We start from the raw sequence: 18,949 nt of genomic DNA on the forward strand, positions 1-18,949 counted from the left end.
CATACAGTATGTGTAAATAGTGTAATAAAAATGCTAACAGTATGGTGGGAGGAGGAATGTTGGTGAGTGAGGTGTTGAAGGAGGGAGGTGGAGGTTGCTAGCTGCTGTGTCACAGCCAGTCTTGTTGTTTGGACTCGCCATACCAACTTAGTGGTTCGAACACATATGTAGATAGGTAATATAATGTGTGTATATAGTGTAAAAACAGCAAAAACATCATTTGATTGATCGTAGAAAATAACATATGTCACACATATGAGCCCCATAATTTTGAGTATAGCAATGTTCCACACACATTGAACTAGATAAATTCCACACTTTTGAATAATATTACAACAAAAAACCAGAGAAGAAATGAATGAGAAACAAAAATATTTGTGACGTTTTATTCGATTAACTGTCGCCCCCACGGGGTGGAGTGACCCTGAGCACTCCATCGCTCAGCGCCCATAATTTGCTCAATTTCTGAGCTCCATCCATCATGGCTATAGTATGTCCCATATAATTCGCCCCAACCCCCCTGTGATCAGAGAAGGCATTTTAACAATACAAGAAAAAATTTTTGCAAAGAATTTATTTTCGGCACACAGCGGGAATGCCATATTATGAAGCTGCACAGCACGGTGGTTAAGGGTGATATTTAACCCTTAAACTGCACAACACGTCATATGACGTGTTGGAGTACTACGCAAGATTTAAACGGCCCGCGGATACAAGGGGTTCACCTCACCTTCATTAGGGCTCTTGTAAACGGAAGTCATTAACACTTTCGCTCACCCCGCACGCCACCCCTCAATAGTGCGATATGGGACCCAGGGTGTCACGGGAGCGCGCGTAAATTCTGAAAAGTGTATACTCTTTTCAACTTTGTCACCTTAATTCTCGTCCTACGAGATTAAATTTGGTATCATTGTGTTCGCAATAGAATTCTCTACAGCACTAAATGCATATAAACTCCAAAAGCCCGGCTAATTACCCGCAGCAAACAGAGAAAGTGCGAACGAGTTACCCAGGAGCGCGCAAACGCGATAAAATGTTTTCACTATTTTCACTCTGGTCACCTCAATTTTTGTCCTAGGTCTTTTATTTTGGTCTCAATGGGTTCGCAATAGAATTCTCTAGAGGAACATTAGCATATAAAATATAAAACCTGGTCACGCTCCAACCGCCGACGAGTTGAAGACGGGTCACGCGTTAGCCGGGAGTGAGCGCTCAGACGCCTTCCAGCTACACTCCCAATTCCCTCCCTTTTCAAGCCTTTCTTTCGCAATTTTCTTCCTGGAAGGGCCTTGTTCATGATCACTATCCATCGTGGAGTAAGGGTAGATAGTTTCTAAAGCCGCAGTAAGAAATATAGCCACGGAAAATAGCCGAAATGTTCACACGTTTGAGATGCGAGGGGAGGCGACATTGGTCACAACAGTGGAGCGAAAACAATGGGCCCACGGCGTGTGCCAAGCCACCTGAGGGCCACGAGGTTCAACAAAGAAAATGGGAAGACATTGGCGCACATTTTAAAACTAGTCCCCAAAAAATTGGATAAAAACCTGATTTTTGGCGATTATTTAAAGTGGATGACGCAATGCTGCGTCATCCCCGGTATTACCGCCAGTAAACGGATGACGCAATGCTGCGTCATGCCCGGGCGAAAGTGTTAAAAAAAAAATCATGGGCCACATTCCCGGGTGTGAGGGCCTCAGTATTGAGTGAGCCACCAAGGCTGGCGCATGCAGCATGGCGTACGCAGCATGAGCTCACAGCACTGCTGTTCAGTTTGTGACCACAGCATTGTCTAAAAATGTTAAAATGACTATACATACATGCTTTTATTTAGCAATGATAGTATTACAGAAGACCCCTGACTATGATAAAAATGACCAGGATTCTGATAATAGCAGGATTGTTGTGATAATTAGCGCTGTAGTGGGAGGAGTAATCTTGGTGGGGAAGGAGGTAGCGTTATCTGCCGACTGTGTGACCACCTTTTACCGTCTGGACACACTATACCAGCTTAGTGGTTCGCTATGGTGAACAAAACATGCAGATACTTATATATAACGTCTGTATATAGTGAATAAAACCAAAAACAGTATGGTGGGAGGAGAATGGTGGCTAGTCAGGTGAGGGAGGAAGTGACAGCCAGTGGAGGGCTGCCACTGCCACTCAGCATACCAACTTAGTGGTTCGTTATGGTGAACACAAATGTAGATACTTTATATATATATAAATATACACATTATATATATAATGTGTATATATAGTGTAATAACAGCAAAAGAAGTGTGGGGAGAAGTCATTTTGGTGAGGGAGGTGGCAACATCTGCATGATTTGTCATGTTGGGTAGGGGTGGCCACTATGCTCTTTGGGCACTATACCAGCTTAGATGAACAGTTATGGTGAACAGAACATGTAGATACTTATACATAACGTCTGTATATAGTGAATAAAAGCAAAAACAGTATGGTGGGAGGAGGATGTGGACGAGTGAGGAGTCATTGAGGGAGGGAGTGGCGGTGAGAGGCTGACTGGCAGATGTGGTGGCCACACCTCGTTGCTTTTTAACTCGCAATATGAATATTTTGTTCGTTATGGTGACCAAAACATGCAGATACTTATATACAACCTGTGTATATAGTGTAATAACCTACAAAGTATTTGTTTATTATTTTATGAACACAATAATTGAATCAATAATATGCACCAGAATTTGGAGTACAGCGATGATTCACACATTTTATTACATAAATACTGTATATCACACTACACACTATTGAATAATATTACAGCAAAAAAAAAAAAACGGAGAAAAATCAATCAGACATTGAAATAATTAAGTAATTATATCTTTATGGCCACTCCTGCCTGACAGCTGGGGCTGAGCAGACCACCTCGGATTCATGCTGAGTCAGCGCCTCTGTCAGACTTCCCCACCCTATAGCAGCCAAAATATGCCACTTACTATGTTTTTATTATTTTTCCCGTGATCAGGGAACACAAATTAACAGGTTAGGAAGAATTTTTTTTTTTTTTTGTTATGCACCTGTGCCTTGTGCCTGTGCCACAAAGGCCAATTAGCCCTTAGCAACACAAAGGTTAATGGAGTGAAACAAATGATGGAAGTGCTTAGGAAAGCCAGGAAATGGCAGTGTGATGAGGCTGACAAATTTGGGTCAATAAGGCAAGACCTCTGAAACGAAGACACAGAAAAGCTGAGAAAGAACCTCGAAGCAAAACATCCAAATCTAAATGGGAATAGAAATGAAGACTTTTTTCTACAAAGTGTTAGTGACTGGAAAGCTGGTGAAATGGTACATAAAAACAAAGCAACAAAATTATTAGAGTAAGGGGGTAGTAAAGGACAAAGGGAAAGGGAACATATTCCTGAAAATTGTATATGCACTCCCAGACCTTGCTATCGGACCTCAATCATTCGTTTATTCCATCTATTCATTTGTGATCTGGCCCCAAGCACTCATCCTCTCCCCCAACAGGAGAAGCCCATATAGTTCCGCGGCCAGTCACTAAGTTGCCGGTGGGGTGACCATTTTTTGGTTTTTGTTTACCCGTGGCAATCTGCAAGTCCTTTGCACATACTATGTAGGCAGTCAGATTATTATTATTTTTTTTTTTTTTGCAGGGATATTCCTGCACGGGCCCTGGCTGGCCCACTAAGTGTTGCATGTTTCTGTTTTACTTGGGCGGAGTATAAGAATTTATGACTCGTATGGTCGCTTCAGTAAGATTTTGTCCTATGTAGATTTTGTCCTATGTGTTTAAACAACAACGGCTCTGTTGAATTCAAGTTGAAATCTTAATGGGTTTGTAACTGTGCACTGTGTTAGATATAATGTTCCAGTTGTCTGTCAGGCATTTCTCCACAATGCTGACATTTCCTCTCATCTTCCAGAACCTGTAAGCCTATTTCCCATGCACATGGGTATCCAAGCCTGATGCGATGTAAGTGTACAGTGGCGCCTCAATCAATGAGTTTAATCCATTCCGGCACCGAGCTCGTCATGTGGAAAACTTGTCTTGCGAAACAACAACAAAATTGTCATCCGAGGTGTCCAAGAACCAGCAGGAACGCTCGTTAATGGAGTGAAAACTCGTCAGTATACACACATTTTCTGCGAGTGGCTTGCTCGTTACTCTAAATGCTCGTAACTGGAGCCGCTTGTCACTCGAGGTTCCACTGTACAGTGGTACCTCGGAATGCGAGTGTCCCTGTGTGCGAGTTTTTCGGAATACGAGCAGGATTTCCTCGGAAAATGTCTCGTAATGCGAGGGTTACCTCGGGACGCGAGTTTGTTGATACGCGTACAGGCCGACCCAGCGCGTGGTGGTTCGGCGATCGTCGCCCCTCAGTTTACCATTGTCTCGCGCCCAGTGACTACCCCACATCAATTCTTCTCGCGGATTTTCAGTGTTTTGTTGGATTTTTGGTGATTTGACTATACAATTTGTTATTATATATCTCACCATGGGTCCCAAGAAAGCCAGTGGTAAGGACAAAGGCCAGAAAGCCCATGTGAGGATGACAATAGAGGAGAAACAAGAGATCATTCGGAAGCATGAGAACGGTACACGTGTTGTTGAACTTTGTAGGCAGTACAACAAAGCCACATCAACAATATGCACTATACCTAAGAAGAAAAATGAGATTACGAGTGCTAAAGTGGCAAAAGGCGTCAGAACAATAACGAAACAAAGACCACAAATACTTGAAGAAGTGGAAAAGTTGTTATCAATTTGGATACACGACAAGGAGTTAAGGGGTGATAGTGTTTCGGAGGCCATTATTTGTGAGAAAGCCAGGGTTTGGACAGATTTGTGATGAGGAAATCGAGCAGTGAGCCTCAACCAGGACCTAGTGGCACTCAGATAAAACGTCCCAGGAAGAGCACACCAGAAAGGTCCTCACTGCCTGATGTGATAATGGAAGGGGACTCCCCTTCCAAACAGTAACTCCTCTTCTCCTCCTCCTCACCATCTTCCATACGCCTACAGCATTCAACAGCAAGGTAAATAATAACTTTAACATAGTTTTGTAGGTTTGTTTAGATGAATTAGGTATAAAAATTTAGTTTGATGTGGAGTTTTTGGGGTAGTCAGGAACGGATTAATTCATTTCCCTTTATTTCTTATGGGGAAATTAGCTTCGGAATACGAGGCGTCTCCAGGAGCCAATTAAACTCTTAAACTGAGGTATGCCTGTACTTCTGTTGTTCTACTCCCCCCCCCCCTCCTTTCATCAAACTAAGTGGTTCATAGCTGGTTGAATTCTTGTACCAACCCGCAGATCCTGATATTGCAACTGCTGTGTTGTGGTCATTGTACATCTTTTGCATTGTTCTGTTTCTAATTACAGTGGGGCCTCAACTTACGATGGTAATCCGTTCCCAAAGACGGATCGTAAGTCAAAATATCTTAAGTCGAAGCGATTTTTCCCATAAGAAATAAATGGAATTGAATTAATCCGTTCCCCACCCTCCAAAATATTAACTTACAAATACATTTTATACTGAATACAATTTTGTTCTCCAATTACAATACAGTACATATGTTTATATCTTACATATGGTATATATCTTACCTTTATGGAGGACTCTTGATGGCATATGGAAGATGGTGAGGAGGGGGGAGGAGAGGTGTTACGGTTTGGATGGGGAGTCCCCTTCCATTATAACATCAGGCAGTGATGACTTTTCTGGGATACACTCTCTGGCATGTTTTGCCTACATACCACTAGGACTGTCTTGTGGCTCACTGCTTGATTATCTTACTACGAATCTGTCTAAAAACACTTGTTTTTCCCCTACATTTTAACACTTGTCTGTAATAAGACATCACATTATCATTTAAAAGGTCAATGCAACGGCCTGCTATAGCTTTATCTGGGTGAGTTTTTTCAACAAAACTTTGTAGTTCTTCCCATACTTCACACATTTTCTTAACGAGGAAGGGATATCCTCTACTGCCTCAACTCAACTATTTTCCTAGGTTGAACCTTACCACTGACTTTCTGGGACCCACGGCATGATATATAATAATCAATTTTATGTTCAAAAAGAAAAAAATCACCACAAAAATGGAATTTCTTATAGGTGTGATCGTCACTAAGCAGGCAGCTCTAGTAAACTGAGGCAGGTTAGCCCGCATGACTGACAACCACGCGCTCGGTCGACCCAAACATGTACCAACAAATATCGTTAGTCGAGTCGCATTTTTCGATCAAATTTACATCGTAACTCGAAATTGTCGTAAGTCGGGGCAATCTTAAGTCGAGGTGCCACTGTACTTTCTTAATCTGCAATAGACTCTGTGGTATGCAAATGTCTACATTTCTTCTCTTAGTTTCAAATTTTGCAGCTTTGTCTGCAAAGTCATTTCCTATTATTCCTACATGACTTGGCACCCAGTTGATAAGTACCCGACGGCCTTGACTGTCTCAAGTGTTTGCAATAATGATATTTGTGATCAGATGGATGTTATCATGTATGTGTCTTGTTGCAAGGTTTCAATGGCAGTTCTCGAATCTGTATGTATGATAACATTGTTGGTGTTCAGCAAGAGCTGCAGTGATTGACTATGTCGCTCCTGCACTCATAAGCCTATCAAAATAAGTGGAAAAAGCTTGAAGTAGCTCAAAAGAATGCATTGAGAGCTGCCCTGGGACCCCTATGTGGACCAGGCTTGAAACTAAGACTGGAAACGAGTTTGCCCTCTTTTTAAGAAAGAATATCTCAAAGAACAGCTACAATTATCAGCAAGATAATTGTTTCTCCTGATCCAGTCCCAGTACACAGGCCTTGGTGGTTGGACTTGACCAAAACAATGAAAACTCTTGGGCTGCCAGAGTAGAAGTCCTAAACAGATACAATTAAAAAATATGACTTGATAGAGATGATCAACCACACCTAAACTACACTTGTTCCCCACCGTGGGAGGAGCTTACCTTAAAAATAGTTATAGAAGGTCTTCTGATGAAAAAGGCTGCCTATGATCCAACAATCCTAAAGCACATCACAGAAAAGCAAATGAGCATTATTGCAGCAGTAGGAGCCACCCACATCTTCACAGACAGATCGGTGGACATAATATGCGAGTGCTGGTGTTGCCCTTTGACCAGACAGCGAACAGGCATACTGGAGACTAGGAGGACCAGTATCATCAACTTAAACTGAGCTATTTGCCATACAACAGGCACTCATATGTGTGATTGCACAAAACACTCAAAATGCAATCACACACTCAAGACTCAAAAGCTGCACTTCAAATATTAGGAAAAAAGCAGTAGAAAGCCAACTTTAAAACAATTACCAGCATTTTGTATCTTGGAGCTGTATCTAAAGGCAAAGGACTCAACATAACCTTAAACTGGATCCCATCCCATGTTGGAATCCCAATCAATGAGAAAGCCAATGAAACTGGTAAATTGGCAACTCTTCATCCAGTGATTCACAAAAGAATCCAACCCAACCCATTGGTACCTCCCTTTTCAATTTAATCCGTTCCCAGAGATGGTTCGAAAACCGAAAATTAAAAAAACAAATTTTCCCATAAGAAATAATGTAAATTAAATTAATCCATTCCACACCCCCCAAAATATTAACTTAAAAACACATTTAATACAGAATACTACCAACATTTTCCACACAACATTCCGGTATAAATATTAACCATAAATAAAATGTGAACATTGAACTGTACTTTACCTAGGACTCTACTTGATCAGGTTGTGGGAGTAGTTGTTCTCCCCAAGCCTGGTTGATACCTGGTTGATGGGGTTCTGGGAGTTCTTCTACTCCCCAAGCCCGGCCCGAGGCCAGGCTCGACTTGTGAGAGTTTGGTCCACCAGGCTGTTGCTTGGAGCGGCCCGCAGGGCCACGTACCCACCAGAGCCCGGCTGATCCGGAACTTCTCTTAGAAAACCGTCCAGTTTTCTCTTGAAGATGTCCACGGTTGTTCCGGCAATATTTCTTATGCTCGCTGGGAGGACGTTGAACAACCGCGGACCCCTGATGTTTATACAGTGCTCTCTGATTGTGCCTATGGCACCTCTGCTCTTCACAGGTTCAATCTTGCATTTTCTTCCATATCGTTCACTCCAGTACGTTGTTATTTTACTGTGTAGATTTGGGACCTGACCCTCCAGTATTTTCCAGGTGTATATTATTTGGTATCTCTCTCGTCTCCTTTCTAGAGAGTACATTTGGAGAGCTTTGAGACGATCCCAATAATTTAGGTGTTTTATCTCGTCTATGCGTGCCGTATATGTTCTCTATAGCCCAGCCCAAGCTTGAGAGAGCCCGGTCCAACACTTGGTGGTGTATGGGAGACGGTGAGGAAGGGTAGGGAGGGAGGAGTGGTGTTGGTGTATGGGGGAGGGTGGAGAAGGCGGCGAGTGTTTAGAAGGACTGTCCCCTGCTCGCCTTCAAGGCTTTCATATCTGCATTACTGGTTCCAGATTTTCCTTTCACACATTTCACTGCCTCGTATGTGGCAGTCAGTCAGAACCAGTCAGTTACAGTCACAACATGTCAGTCAGGCATTCACAGTCAAGACCAGTCACAGGCAGTCATGCATTCACAGCTGTGGTAGCAATTGTTGTGGTTAAGCATATACGGTCAGTCAAGCACTCACAGTTACAACCAGCCATTCACAGTTGCAACCAGTTAGTTAGTAAACAAAAAGAGTTTAATGTCAAGCGCTCAGGAAATTTGCCTCTCGATCCATCAGCTGGTAGTAAAGAAGTCCACTGTATTAATACCGTCTGGGTACCAGTGTGGGGGATGAGGAGATGGATGTAGCGGGGAGGGGTGGGATGGAGGTAACAAAGAGGGTACAGGATGGGGAGGGGGGGGGGGGGAATGGACGTAGCATGGAGGGTGCAGGATGCAGGCTTGCCTTGCCTCCCATCTCTGCACCCACCATCTCTGTCTACCATCTACCACCTGCTCGTTCTGCTGCCTGCAGGCCCACTATGCCCAGTCTGCCAACCATCTCACTACTACCCGCCTGCACACACTGACACCGGCCCGACCACTGCTGCCCGCCTATCCACCCACTTTGCCACCCCTCCCTGCTACTCGTCTATCCACTCACTCTCACTTGCCCACCTACTCGCCCTCAACGTGTTCATCCCTTACATAATTCTAGGGCTGGTGCTTCTGATTTTCTTCCCCTTCCTCCTACCATCCTTCCTGTCCTACTCACCTGCCATTCATCCAATCCCCCCCACCATCCATCCATCCCATTCCTCCCCCCCCCCCCACCATCAATCCCATTCCCCCCACCATCCATCCAGTTCCCCCCCCCCCCCCCATCATCCAACCCCCTACCATCCATCCTGATGTCCTCCCAAATACAATATTCAAGTACGATCCTAAACAAGCGGGATAAACTGATAAACTATGCACGCCTCGCCCCTTGCCCAGCAGAACTCGTCGACCCATACGTGTATCAACAAACTCTAGCACCAAGGCAAACCTCAAGTACCGAGTCGAGTTTTTCAAAGAAATTGTACTCGAGAACTGAAAAATTCGAAAACGGGCATTCGAAAACCGAGGTTCCACTGTACGTAAGAAACGCCATCACCAAAAAACTCGTTCACCTCAACTAAGCCCATCTACAACAGAGTAGCTGAAGGTTTGTCCTTTGCAATATGGTATCTTCAGGCCACCAAGTTAGTCAGGTTAAATATCCCAAAAGGAATCCACAGGGAAATAACAGTTCGTTTATATAAGCTATGTCTAGGTTACAGATGAAACTGCGAAATTGGTGAACCCAGACAGAGGGAATGCATCTTCTGCCAAACAATCATAGAAAAGCCACTACTTCACTATCTCCTGGAATGTCAAGCAACTAACGACTTGCGAAGATATTTAGAGTCCCTCAATCCTGCAGTAACCACCCTGAAGCCATCAACACTGCCACTCTCCTGGTCAAAAAAGGTGTCCAGCAGCTGAACACCCTCAAATACTATCAAGCAGTATCCTCCCTTGCAATAGCAGCCTGAAAATTTAAATGCAACCTCAGCACACAGTATACAGTATTGTATATTAGCAACAGCTCCTGCCAAGCGAATAGTCTTGAGCAACTTCGCTGGGAAGCTCGCTGCAGAAGCGAGCATGAATCGACATACAATTTCTTCACTCCACCGCAGCCGTGGTAAATAATTTTTCGTTATTTTCCCCATGATCCGATGCCTTTTTACAATATTGTTGTAATTGTTTAATTCCCCCCCCCCTCCATGCACCAGGCCACTGTATAAACAGGAGTGCAGCCCAAGGGTTAAAGATCACCTTCAAAAGATGATTGGATTTATGCTGATAAAAGCCCTTATGTTTAACAAGGCCTCTGGAGACTAAATCCCGAACTACACATGACATAAAACTCTTAGTAACACTAACACCAATTTTGATACCACAAGGTTGGATAAAACAGATTTTGTTATGTGTAATACTCACTACTTACAATCATTATAGTATATAACAGTATTTAAACAATGCAGTACTGCAATGAACAGCAGCCACTATTATCGATAACATCAACAAATAGACAAAAGACATACCTGTAGGACAATATACTTCTGGAATGTATGCTTAATACAGCGCACCATATATTCTGTTTCAGCTTCAGTAAGTTCCAAGGGCACTGAGGACTTGAAGAGTGGTCCAAGATGAGCAAACTGAGGAATGGCTGCCAGCTGCTCAGCGTACCTTGAAAACAAAATGTTTGCTACATTACCTTATTTTTTTTCAGAAAGAGTATTGAGAAGATGACTATCACAACATGGTACACCAAGGTGCATTGAATGTTAAAACAGACTGCTATAAATTCTACATTAAAGACGAAGTCGAAATTATTAATGTGCAATGTGATGGTTTCTTAATGTAGGAGTAAAATGGTGAATTTGGCTTAATCCTATAAAATAAACAATGTGATATAACTTAAGAGCAAAGTTGGCACCAGACTGGGCTTGGAAAAGAAAGAGGGAGGAAAAAGGATGTGGATGGGGAACAACGAGGCTTGAAAGCTTGATGGCCTGTTAACCTTGGGTTGGCATTGGGTATTGGTCTTGAATGTTAACCTTGGGTTGGCATTGGGTATTGGTCTTGAATGTTAACCTTGGGTTGGCATTGGGTATTGGTCTTGAATGTTAACCTTGGGTTGGCATTGGGTATTGGTCTTTAAGTTAGTGACAAGTAGTTTTCTCAGGTGAAAGGAGGCTTGTGGCGAGCTTTCTCCCTGGGAAAGAAGATTGTAGAAGTTCTTTTGTGTCCTGTGGGAAAGTGACACCTGCTGTGTTATGTGCTGTACATAAGTGTATATACTGTAGTTAATTAGTACACATGGGCATTGGTACCTGACAGCAGAGTGGACCACTTCGGATTCATAGTCCTAAGGTCTCCGATTCAATCCCCGGTGGAGGCAGAAACAAATGGGCAAAGTTTCTTTCACCCTGATGCTCCTGTTCACCTAGCAGTAAATAGATACCTGGGAGTTAGACAGCTGCTACAGGCTGCTTCCTGTATGTGTGGGAGTGTGTAACAAAAGGGAGGCCTGGTCGAGGACCGGGCCACGGGGACGCTAAGCCCTGAAATCATCTCAAGATATCAAGATGGTGATTTTTTGTTGTTGTTGTTGTTTAGCGTTATTTACCCACCATTCCAGTTGGACTATTACTACCAGTTCTTAATAACTTACCCATGACTCAGGGTTGGATCTAATAAGAAGAGGAATTAAAGCCCCATACAAAGTTTGATATGAAAAGAACCCGGTTACTGGCTAAGTGAGGCCGTAACAGTCAATTTCTGGGTGTAAGCAGGTAAGATCACATGAATCGTAGGCAGTTGAGGCCAAAATAACCCAGTTAGGGTAGTTTCCGTCGTTCTTTTGTTTGTAGGCTTTATTGTAAAAATTGGTGTGGACTGCCTTGACTGGTGGCATCACAATGCTGGTGCCGGGGTTCTTCCCAGAGATACATGATGATGTACATCCACCCTTTGAGAGATACAGTCTTGTAATCAACTCGTTCTGTAGAGACCGACATGTCGGCAATTAAACCTTCATAATCAGGTTCAGTAGTTGCATTGGTTTCTGCTAAGGCTTCTGCTCCACCTGATAGACTGGGTCTATCAGGTTTCTCAGGAGAAGCTGGTGGTTCTGTGACGGATGGTCCTAGTGGGGCTGGTGCATCAGCTATGGGTCAAGTTGGCTACTGGAGTAGGAGTAGTGGAGTCTGGTGGTTCGTGCTCAGCTGAGGTTAGGGGTCGGGGAAGCGGCGGGTGCTGATAGAATAAAGTTTCTAGTTTCTAGAAAGATACTCTTTCCATTTATGCCATAAATGCAGAATATGCCTTCCAGTAAAAAAGAAAGATGATTTAACATTTACTGACAAGAAAAATACAAGCCAACTAACTCGATATCAGTCATACATTTTCCAAATACAGTACAAAGGATATCAAACTAATCATCTTGAGGTTATCTTGAGATGATTTCGGGGTTTTTTAGTGTCCCTGCGGCCCGGTCCTCGACCAGGCCTCCACCCCCACGAAGCAGCCCGTGATAGCTGACTAACACCCAGGTACCTATTTTACTGCTAGGTAACAGGGGCATAGGGTGAAAGAAACTCTGCCCATTGTTTCTCGCCGGCGCCTAGGATCGAACCCAGGACCACAAGTCCAGCGTGCTGTCCGCTCGGCCGACCGGCTCCCCATAAGTACAGTATATTCATCAAGAAGTTATGTGCAATATTTTACTTAAAAAAAAAAAAAAAAAAAATTATTGTCAGCCCTTCTGATATTTTCGTATTTACGTTTTCTTGACATGTCTACATTAAAAAAAAAATTAAATGTAATGAAACCCCTATTTCTGGTAGATCCTTAGTAATTACCCAGTGCTTACAAGTTGCTACCGCTATGCCCAAGTATCGTATCAGGTGCCGTAACTCGTGCTGACCTACTGGCATCCACGATCGGATATATGGTTCTCTTAAAAAATGATCTGACCTTGGGGACCAGAGATTGATTCAAAACTGAAGGAGGAGGGGGGAAATATGAAAATCAGGCATATGATAGTTCCTCCCTCTCCCCCCACCCCCCTAGGCAAACATCCTTAAACCTTAATTCACCCGACTGTCTCCAGATGGTGGCCTAGGTCAATCGGGGACTAAGAACTCATGAGCCATCAGTACAGAGCCCAAAACAGCTCTACAGGGAAGAAGGGCAAGACAGGTCGGGAACAGGAAAACTACTAAAAGGACACTAGAAAAGATCATTTCATTACAATCAACACTATATATCTGGAACAGTACCCCTCAGTGTATCCACTGTGCTCATTCCTATTGGTGCCTCGGATGAACCCGTCCGCTAAAATAGAACAAAATAATAAATACGTATGTAAGGGTATTTCTACAGTAGAGGACAGCAGAGGAGCAGACCTCAATATAAGGGAGCATCAAGAGGAGAGCCAGATGCCCAAGCACATCCAGACACAGCAAGGCCATGCAACGTCCAGTAAGAAGCAAGAGGTCAACACTGACCTCCAAAAATCCTAAGTTGTGATTGTTGCCGTGGACATTTTAGCAAAGAACACTGCCAAAGCTGCAAACTTCCACTCGTCATGGTAGACTCGGGCCATGGAGCAAGGAACTCCAGACAGAGAGTACCCCACCTAAGTAGTACAGGTAGCATACAAATAGTGCTGCACTGTGGCAACAGGTCCGAGTATGGCGATACCGTACTTTATTCTGATGCTGACCAATGGTAGAATTTACCAAGTCCAAGTACTCGTTCTGAAGATCAGAAATGATAGCATAGTGGACACATGCCCCTCTCTGCACCTCATGAGATTTCATCTGGATTCTAACCTTGGTCTGAGTGGATTAACTGGGTGCCAATCCTTAACTGTTTACCCAGCAGTAATTGGGGAATGGTTATTACCAACTACTTATTCCAACAGTTATTTCCTGTAACACAACCTACCAAATGACGAGTCATGTTCCAGGAAAACTAGTAGAGCATGGCATCCATAACATATTGGAACACTTTCATATTACAGATGTACTAGAGTACTCTTCATCTGTCACAAATAAAATTATCCTCTAAAAAGCTACTATAGTACTTCTTGTAAAACATTCCCATGCTTGCTACATCACAAACTCACTCGCACATTTTCAGCCACTGGGAGCTCCAACCATCAACCTTGCAAGGATGTGCCTTCTGCACCATTAACATTAACTATTCATTAACATGGTTATATTACCATATACCATGCTCCTAAATCTTATGGATCAGACTTAAATTAAGCAACTTTCCATAAAAAATTTTTTACCATACCCTTCAAATATTGCACATGACTAAGATTACATAGTTCTCCTGGTGAAGGTAACATTTTCTTACTAGTGCAGCACCAGTATTTCACAATCATACAGCAAGGGTTACAAGACTCCTTTATGTCGCTACTTCCATATATTGTTCACCCTCTTTTTCCACTTTTCTACGCTTGTCAAGGCAATCACTGTGCCACACACATTCTTGCATCTTAACATGAGAGGCAACTTTTTACACATGTTGATATACCATTATGTACAAGTGTTTCACAAACTAAATGTCTTAACATTTGGACTGGTCACAATTCTACAAAAGGCAAATTTTACTAGGAAGGAAAGTTTCCAATAGGAACAAGGCAAAGGTAAATTAATGTCTTATGGGTACAAAGTACAAAAATATGATGAGCATACTTTTCATGTGTGGGTATAATGCGTTCTTCTGGACGAGGTGCTGGTTCCATGATACTTTGAGATTTCTTTTCTTCCTGCGGAGGAGGAGCTGTGGGAATTGTGCGAGTGTCAAATGGTCCAGAAGTGTCAGTTCGTAAGTACTGAACTAAAGCACGTTCCAAGCTTGTCAGTGCAAACTAGGAGAGGAAAAATAAACCAAATTATCAACACGTTCTCCAACCATAGGCCAATTCCCCATAAAAAAAACTTTCTTGAATAATTTCAGTATGAAAGTTCAAGGAAATAAACAACATTAACCACAATACAAAGATAGGTATACCTGTGGAGGGTTGAGGATGTACTGATTAATAAGGGCACTATCACGGGAAGCCAAGACAGCATAGTAGTAAGTTGCGCGGTCGCGCACCTCATCTTCAGTGTCCATCATGCATCGTTGCAGTAACACTAAAATATTGCACAACAAAGACTCGCACTGTGCACCAAACTTGGCAAGGACCGATACAGCTGCTGCTCGCACTGCTGCATTCTGTCCAACAAAGTACAAATATTTTACAATTTTTAAATCATTAACCCTTGCACTGCTCACCTATTTTCAGCAAAAACGTCTTGGTGCAATTGACAAGGACATATTTTTGTTATTTTTACAAATGTTCAGGTAAATTTAATGTCAAAATGTTTCCAAAGTCAACTATTTCCATTTCAAAACAAAAATAGTAATGAAAACATTAAAAAACATTAAAATATAGCCAAATTAAAAAGCAAAAAGCACAACTCTCCGAGCGCCTAAAGGCGCTTTGCGCAGTGCAGTGGTTAATCTGTTCACCCACTTTCATGTAGTGCAAAGGCAGGGAGGATGTTTGCATCCACAAAAATACAGTAATGTAGTTGGAAAAAATCAATTCATGAAAATAATAGGATTAGACAATTCAATAACATGAGAAATATAATACTGTGCATCAAGACAAAATTACTATAAATTAATTTAGGCAAATAGAAATTCTCATTATGTGGGAATTAAAATATAAAACAGGTATACTTGCTTTGGGGTACAGCAATCCAATAGATCTGGTAAGGGTACAGGATACACAAATGTTTAGAAATCCATCGTAAGAACTATACTGTATGATTGCACTATATTGTTGGGAACGAGCAAAGCACTAACCTCCAGAATGACACGATTGTAGACAAAGCGAATGTATCGGGCAGGCTGCCGAGTTCGTGGTCCTTCACGACCTAACAAGTGGATGATGCGCACAGCCAGTGTTGTGTGTTCACAATCCTCAATGAATTCACATAAATGATCCAGACCTGTAAGTTGAAAATTAATAGCAATTATTTTATGGATGTTTATACTGTAATGGATAAAATGCCCTTCACTACAATCTGCTACAGTAACTAGCTTCATAACGTGCTTAACCATCCCATCATTAACTCTCATTCTATTAAAATAATCCTATTACAGAAGTCATTATCAGCAACACCTCCCTCTGCCGACTCTTGGTAGTGAGAACATGCTTCCCTTGCCTCTTAGCTAGAGGCCATTCTCCCTCCCCCCCCCTTACTTGGTAATGAGAGGTTGCACCTCCTCTGTCACTTGGCAGCGAGGGGCCATGTAGTGCTTCGCCAATCACAAGCCCTCTTTAAGGGATATCTTGCATTCAAGCAGGATATCCCATCAAAACAGCACAGGTTTGTACTTAAATTATCTGTGAACCGAGAGTGTGAAACCGGAAGAGAGAGATGTATTATATTCCTGTATTGATGCAGACATACCCAGTCACGATCCTCACAGATTTTCCGGCACTGTGGCAAAGAAGCCGTGTAACGACTGTTAAAGGGGGTCATTTTGTATACCGATTATTATACCAGCCCATTACTATGTTCCTGCTTGAACAAATAACATTGGAGTCTGTGGCACAGTAAAGCCACAATGAGAAATGCCAGTGTCTGGTACAGGTATTTCAGTAGGCAAATGAAGGAGGGGGGAAGGGGGGGAGGGAGAAGGAGACTGTTGTTATCGCTGCAGATTAAAGACACAGTAAATGGGGGCCCATTTTACTGGCAATGGGCTTATTTCCCTCCCCTCTTTTTTTTTTACTGGCTTTTCCCAGTAAAGTAGGCTCAAAGTCAAACTGTAAGAGGCAGCAGTATTGAGCATTAACCAATTTATAAAAAAGCCAGTAAAACAAAAGACATGACCACAAACTGACAAATGCAATACAAACAAATTTGCAGCTTGTAAGCCAAGCAAAGAATGATACACAAAATGTGAAAAACTCCAAACTCGGTGGAGAACCTCAAGCCATCAAGATAGGACTACCCACCAATCCACTGGGAGATACAAAACCTCTGGAAGGGAACTGAATGAGGGACACCCCCCTCAGTAGGTAATTGGATTTGGAAATTTTAAGTATTGGATACACACAATGCTGTTGCATAATCAATCTTGGATGCATTAAAATAATAATACAAAGAGCTTTAATGTCCTAGGGAAGCCAAAAACTACTTTGTTTTACATATAAACTGCATACACAGATCTACCAGTGGTACTATTACATCCATAAATCAGCCACACAAATGATTATTGTGCCGTTGACAGACCCTGCTTGATGGGCCGGTACCTGGCTGTGATCGGGAGGTCGAAAAAGGGTAGTTACCAGTGGCCAGTTATCGATTGCAATGTGTCGCACAGTTTCATTCACTTTTTCTACATGAATCTATTTGTACTTATTAGCAATGTACTCTACTTTCAGTACAGTTTGCTTTGGTGGTAGATTTATCCTTGTTCCCCATACTTCCCTCACCTTCGTTGGCAACCAAATCTTTATCCCGAGTTCTCCAAGACTACAAAAGTCAACAACGGCCTGACTAGCCCCGTCAAATCAGTGCCTTAGCTCAGGGAAGCAAGTGTTATAAACACAGAAAATAACTTGGTTATGTGGTAAGAACTGTGATTGTGAAGAAACCACCAAGAAAAATGCCTAATTGTTGATTTTCACTGAATAAGCTTGTATAGACAAATTCATACAATCAACATTTTTCTTCCGAACTACTTAAAATATCATTTTTGCAATTTATGTAACATCACAGGAAGATCTGTTTACCTTTCTCCTTGGCTTCAGGATTATCCTCAATTATAGTGATGATTGTACTGGCAATTGCTTCTTTGTATGGAAGGCCTCCCTCACTGCGCAGCATGTCGGCCAACTGGCCCATCAGCACTGCTTGTTTCCTTGGATACTTCAAAGCCAGTGCTCGCAAAGCCTACAAAGTTACAAAACTGCCGTGACAAAACATTTTAATTACATCAAATAGATAATCCAAGAAGTACACATGGTGTTAAAATATACAGGGCAACAAATCTAAGTTTCATGGAAAGATGGGTGCTGCTTTTACAACCAAGGATGTCAAGAAGCCAACCACGATACCGTATTTACACCGCATTAGCCCATAAAATCACCACGACACTAAAATACACTCACCTCAACAACAACTATTTTAAATTCATCTGAAATGTCATTAAGGAATGAGGAGATCGACTTCATGAGGCGGTCCACAGATCCCTCGGAGCCAGTCTTGAGAAGCGTAGTGATTGCGAGAGTAGCTATGGATCGATTCACATCTTGGATCAAGTTCTCAAGGTCCAAATTGCAGGCTGTGACTGCATTAGGCTGTGTCATTGCAACTTTACTAAGGGTTCGTACTGCTGCAAATCTGGCAGAGCAAGTATTACATTAAAACAGACTGCACATTTACAGTATATATCTATCCATACCCCATTTATTAATTTTTTTTTTCCCAGAGAAAAAAAAAATTGGAAGCAATTTAGTGAGAAAATTAGCTAAAAAGCTATCTACATGGCAAAGGCATCATAGATAAATGAATAAAACATACGAAACTTACTGTAAAGAAAAAATAGAAATATACATATACTGTACAGTATACATATAAAAGAGGTACCACCTCTTGTGCAAGTGTAGGGACCCATAGCCTTGAAGAAAATAAAGAGTACTCAGAGAAGACCTTGTGGATCCTCACTGAACACTTTGATATTGTCTTCTACCACCCCCTACTCTTTTAGTATGTGTGTATGCTGTATGTAACTCACTTTATTTAAAATCTCATTACACAAAAAGGGTTACAACATTGGTTACTTTTGTTACATGCCGGGTTACTCGTCACAAGTTGTAGAGTTCCTTCAG

At 42.3% G+C, this 18,949-nt stretch overlaps 1 protein-coding gene across 1 annotated transcript in view; it reads right to left on the reverse strand.

The window, feature by feature from the left end:
* gammaCOP (coat protein (coatomer) gamma) overlaps positions 1–18,949 on the reverse strand; it is a 66,330-nt gene that overhangs the window by 12,512 nt on the left and 34,869 nt on the right. Inside the window, exons 7-12 of the mRNA XM_045764817.2 lie at positions 18,230–18,461; positions 17,852–18,011; positions 15,910–16,055; positions 15,067–15,273; positions 14,748–14,923; positions 10,575–10,722 (exon numbers count right to left, since the gene is read on the reverse strand). Of these exons, the coding sequence (XP_045620773.1) occupies positions 10,575–10,722; positions 14,748–14,923; positions 15,067–15,273; positions 15,910–16,055; positions 17,852–18,011; positions 18,230–18,461 (1,069 nt within the window). The remainder of the gene's footprint in view (positions 1–10,574; positions 10,723–14,747; positions 14,924–15,066; positions 15,274–15,909; positions 16,056–17,851; positions 18,012–18,229; positions 18,462–18,949) is intronic.

The sequence above is a fragment of the Procambarus clarkii genome, chromosome 38 (genome assembly GCF_040958095.1).
Source record: "Procambarus clarkii isolate CNS0578487 chromosome 38, FALCON_Pclarkii_2.0, whole genome shotgun sequence".
Classification (NCBI taxonomy): Eukaryota; Metazoa; Arthropoda; class Malacostraca; order Decapoda; family Cambaridae; genus Procambarus; species Procambarus clarkii.